Genomic DNA, 5,398 nt, shown 5'->3' on the forward strand with positions numbered 1-5,398 from the left:
TAGCTCTAGAAAGAAAAATATTTCCATAAAAGATTGGTAAATGATTCAACAGGTTCTTCAGAAAATGAAGTAGAGTATAAACCATGAGAATTAAACTGTGAGATCATGCTATATTTTATTTCATGATATTATCTGATTTAATAGTAAAATATGCTGTAATTTAATCTTTTGGATTAGAATTATCATTAATTCTTATGTATTACACTTAAGATATTAATTCTAATTACTTAGACTATTTTTTAACAAGTATATAAATTGATAGTCATATACCCATAAAATATGTTCTCTTGAATTCCTGCGAGTTCCTTCATGCTGTGAACATCGGGCCACTGGCCTCTGGCTCCTGGCCTCTTCCCTTGTACCATGACCCGGAAACAGCAATCTGTGCTCCTACCTCAGTCCAAGAAACCCAAATCAGCTCCTGCCCCGAAGGTGGAGGACAAGTCGGCCTCTACCAGCCTGCCCAAGGGAGAAAAAGAACAGCAAGAAGCAATTGAACACATTGACGAAGTACAAAATGAAACAGGCAGACTTAATGAACAAGCCAGTGAGCAAATTTTGAAAGCAGAACAAAACTATAACAAATTCCGCCAACCATTTTTTCAGAAGAGGTCAGAATTGATCGCCAAAATCCCAAATTTTTGGGTAACAACATTTGTCAACCATCCACAAGTGTCTGCACTGCTTGGGGAGGAAGACGAAGAGGCTCTGCTTTACTTGACCAGAGTTGAAGTGACAGAATTTGAAGACATTAAATCAGGTTACAGAATAGATTTTTACTTTGATGAAAATCCTTACTTTGAAAATAAAGTTCTCTCCAAAGAATTTCATCTGAGTGAGAGTGGCGACCCATCTTCAAAGTCCACTGAAATCAAATGGAAGTCTGGAAAGGATTTGACAAAACGCTCAAGTCAAACTCAGAATAAGGCCAGCAGAAAGAGGCAGCATGGAGAGCTGGAGAGCTTCTTCACCTGGTTCACTGACCATTCTGATGCAGGTACAGATGAATTAGGAGAGGTCATCAAAGATGATATTTGCCCAAACCCCTTGCAGTACTATTTGGTTCCTGATATGGATGATGAAGAAGGAGAGGCAGAAGATGATGATGATGATGATGATGATGATGATGATGATGATGAAGAGGAAGGCTTGGAAGATATTGATGATGAAGGTGAAGAAGATGAAGATGATGATGAATGGGAGGAAGGAGAGGAGGATGAAGGGGAGGATGACTAGCACAGAAGACTGATGGATTCCAACCCTCTTTTTCATTTTCTTTTTATTTATTAATTTCTCCAGTCCCTGGGAGCAAGTTGCAGTCATTTCCCTCCCCCTCAACCCCTCTTGTGCTCAGTAACCCTGTTTTTGAGGTCTCTTCTCAACACCATGGTTCTCAACCTATTTTGGGGGAAATACCTTGAACAAAATACAACAGGAAAAGAATCTCCACTATTCTGTTCTAAATTCATTTTTATCCTTTGTTGTCTCAAACTGTGGATTCAACACCACCACTGTGCTCTGTGGGGAAAAAAGAAAACCCTTCGGCCCCCTTGGCTCTGCTGGAGGCTGGGGGTGTCAGGCCCCTGTGTAGTAGTGCATAGATTTCTAGCTTTTTTCCTTTCTCTGTACATTGGGCTCAGAGATTACACTGTGTCTCTATGTGAATATAGACAGTTACCATTTACCAACATGTATCTGTCTACTTTGTCATGTTTAATAAAAAGAAGAAAAGGGAGTGTATAGAAGGTCAGCAAGGGTGGATTGAGTTGTTGGGGGTGGGGGTAAGTGGGCATCGTGACAACATGGCTTCTCCTTTGGCATTGTTTGATTGTGATGTTTAACGGACATCCTTGCAGTTTAAGATGACACTTTTAAATAGAATTCTCTCCTAACGAAAAAAAAATACATTCTCTTTTATTTGTGTGGCAAGTATAAACAAAAGTTTATATTTTTTGTTTTGAAAGTTATGTTATCATATGAAATTATAAAGAAAAGATGTAATGAAATGTTTCTGTGTTAATGAAGCATGTTTTTGGTACTGACAGGCAATTTCTCCCTATACATACTTTTAAGAGGTAAAGAAGCTTGTTAGAAACAAGCCAGAAGTCAACAAAAGAGGACCTGCATTTCACCGCCATGAGTTAGAAGATTACATTGCTTACCATAGAAGTTAATCCTCTAGCCTTAAAATGATCAAAACATGAAAGTATTATGTTTATTATTTCATTCAGAAATCTAAGCTGTAATCAAATATCAGAATTAGTATGAAGACTCATAGGCAACATATGGATTGAGAGGAGGCTTGGTGACTTTTTTACTTACAATAAAGAAAATGGGTCTCTAGTATGACTAGGCTTACATCTAGTTTTATTAGAATTTTCACGTCAATGAACAGATAGTAATTCCACATCAGTGACCAAAGAGATCGAAATACCCACCCTCCTTTAAGAAGATGTCATCCTGAGAAGCTCATCTTCACGTAGCTGGGTGTCTTTATTTTATTTTTCTTTTGTTTTTCTAATATGTTGAGTTTTCATATACCTAGATGAATATTAAAAGTGGAATCTATATATCTGGAAGGATTAGAACATTGTAAATGGAAAAGTCTACTTCTCAGGAGCTGCTTCAAGTAAAAGATCTAGCATGAAGGAATGCTGAAGAAAGCTAGTTCTTTGGAGACTGATACTCTCTTCATGGTGGCCCTTGGTTTACGGTTCAATGATGGCATTGACAAATCTTTATACCTGACTGTGTGGTCAAAATGCTTGAAGCTAAATTTCCTTCCTTTGTGCTTTTATATATGGTCAGCATCACCCTCACAAGCTGTCCTGTTTGGTATGTTCTGTTTACTTGTTTCTGTGTTTATTTGGTTTTGCTTGATTGTGGTGTTTGTTTTTAACAATCTACCAAAAGCTAGAGTTATCAACTGAGAAAGTACCTCCATAATATTCACCTATAAACAAACTTGTGGGGCACTGTCTTGATTGATGATTGATTTGGGAGGTCCCAGCCCAGTGTGGGTGATGTCACCCCTAAATAGGTTTGTCCTGGGGTGTAAAAAATGCAAACTGAGCAAGCAGGAACCAGGAAGCCAGTAAACAGCATTTGTCCATAGCTTTTGCTTCAGTTCTTCCCTTCAGGTTCCTGTCTTGAGTTCCTGCCCTGACTTCCTTGGTGATGGAGTGTGTCCTAAAGTTGTAAGACTGAAATAAACCCTTTCCCCTCAGCAACCCCAAAATTATCATTACAGTAAATAAATTCATCTTATCAAATTTTCATAGACATTAAAATATTTATTCACATATACCTGTTTCTCTTTACTTTGAGGCCTATAGAGCTGTACTGTAACATTTTCAGTTACTTAATTACTGACTTCTTTCATGATAATGGATTATAACTAATTTCCACAAGAGAGTCTTACTCTACCATATTAACAGAATGAAGTTATTGTGAGCTTTTATTTCTTTCGAGAATGTAACTGAAATGGAAAGAATCACATTATAAGAATGTGAGGTAGATAATCTCTTATGTTTCATAAAAAAATAGATTCAGAGAAAATAAAATATGCCAATTTTGCATAAATAGAGTTTCAGAAAGTTTAAACTACATGCAAAAATAATATTTCCATATGGTGGTCAGAAATAAAAAGCAAAGGTTTGTATTCTTCCCTGTTGTTTCTCATAGACAAAAGTAGTCAAAAGTGCCTGTTTCTCTGCCCTGGAATCATAGGATAATTTGTTTTAAATTTCAACAATATTTGAAAATCAATCACTTTTGTGAATCTAATCAGCAACTATTTCTACTAGGGAAAATCTAATTTTCTTTGCACCTAGAACAGACAAAACTGGTTCATATGTCTGGAAAAAAAACTCTCAGAACTCTCAGGATGTTGAACATGCAGTGAATTATATGAGTCAGTAATTGAGAATTTTACAAAGTATCTTTTATTATTTAAAAATTAGGATCAGTTGTTAAAAGTTAAAATATTTTCTTATATTCCAAAATATTCCCAAGTCAGTATGATCAAGGTTTGCTTTAAATTCTTATAGGATGCTTAGTAAAATCAGAAACTTAAGGAGCCAGAAATTCCTTCATAAGAAGTATATATGTAAAGGACTGTACATAGACATTATTAATCACACATATATATTCTTTCAAAAGAAGTATATATGTAAAAGTATGTACATACACATGATTATTCACATATATATACACATATATTATATATTTTATATATATTTATATTTATATAAATAGCCAATGGGTTTGTGAATATGAATATAAGCAAAATGCAGAACATTTGAAGAATATAAGGTAGAATTCAATTATTGCACATAAAGCCACTATGATTCTAATTTCAAATGATATCTTCATATCTGGTTTTAATTTCAGCATTCAAATTATTCTATGTAAGCACAGGGTCAGTTGAATTTGTAGAAGTCTCAATAGAAATTTATGTATTTAGTTAAATGAGAATATAGGGTGGGTGCACATTTATGTGATTGTATGTATCAAACTTATACATATTCTTGGTGGTTTCATACATAAATACTAGCAGAGACCAGAGAGTTGTGGCATTTCATTGAATTTGTCTTATGCAACAAGTTGTTTTAAATTATTTCTCAAAGATGTTCAAAGTCTTCTTAAAAGATACTTGCTTTCTGACTCTAAACAGTTACATCTTTTGGCTATAGGCCTCAGTGAGAAAATACCAGATACCACATATATATTAGTTACAATAGAACAATAATAATAATCAATATTGTTATGTATTATTAATACATTTATAAATAATATTAATAAACAATGGTGTTTATTTTTATTATCATTTCTATTATTCAGGTGAATTTAGTAAATATTTCATTTAGTCCCTCTTTTTCTATGTTCCTTTTCAGTTCGAATTACATCACCTCTAGAGAAAAGTTGAAAAGCCTGTCCTCAAAGAAAGGTCCATACTTCAGTCAGAGGCCCTCCCTGCAGCCCTCCATGACAGCTCCATGACCTGAGTTAGTGCTCTGCAGAATGAGAAGACTTCAAATAACCAGGGAAAGGTTGTGGTACAAAAAGGGTTTACAGATGTAAAGGGTAAAACAGCATGAGGAACTGCAGAGGTGAAGTTCACACTGGTTGTCAGCTATGGAAGCAAAAAAGCATTTAATTTGTCAAGGACAGAAAGCAAACCCACGACAGCACAGAGACACTACCAACTGGCTAAGAGAGTAGGAGGGAAGCACTGAACTATCAGCCACAAAAATCAACAGAGAACGCTTTCGCACAGCTCATGCTCCCGTTCAGAGTGAAGAAAAGACAGAGCGTGGTGTGACTGGCAAGCTTGCCAGTTGTCTTGCATTAAGGAGAGTACAATGAGATTGTGGAGTTAGAACTCCTCTTTCTTTTT

The 5,398-nt window shown here is 35.6% G+C and overlaps 1 protein-coding gene across 1 annotated transcript; it reads left to right on the top strand.

Moving 5' to 3' along the window:
- Positions 1 to 363: 363 nt before the first annotated feature.
- On the top strand, positions 364 to 1,236 carry LOC131912349 (protein SET-like). The gene has a single exon (XM_059264669.1). The coding sequence runs from the start codon at positions 364 to 366 to the stop codon at positions 1,234 to 1,236; it is 873 nt and encodes a 290-aa protein (XP_059120652.1).
- Positions 1,237 to 5,398: the final 4,162 nt, after the last annotated feature.

Source organism: Peromyscus eremicus, chromosome 6 (genome assembly GCF_949786415.1).
Source record: "Peromyscus eremicus chromosome 6, PerEre_H2_v1, whole genome shotgun sequence".
NCBI lineage: Eukaryota > Metazoa > Chordata > Mammalia > Rodentia > Cricetidae > Peromyscus > Peromyscus eremicus.

Excerpts from the sequence above, each read along its gene's own strand:
- LOC131912349 (XM_059264669.1), top strand. The coding sequence starts at position 364 with ATGACCCGGAAACAGCAATCTGTGCTCCTACCTCAGTCCAAGAAACCC.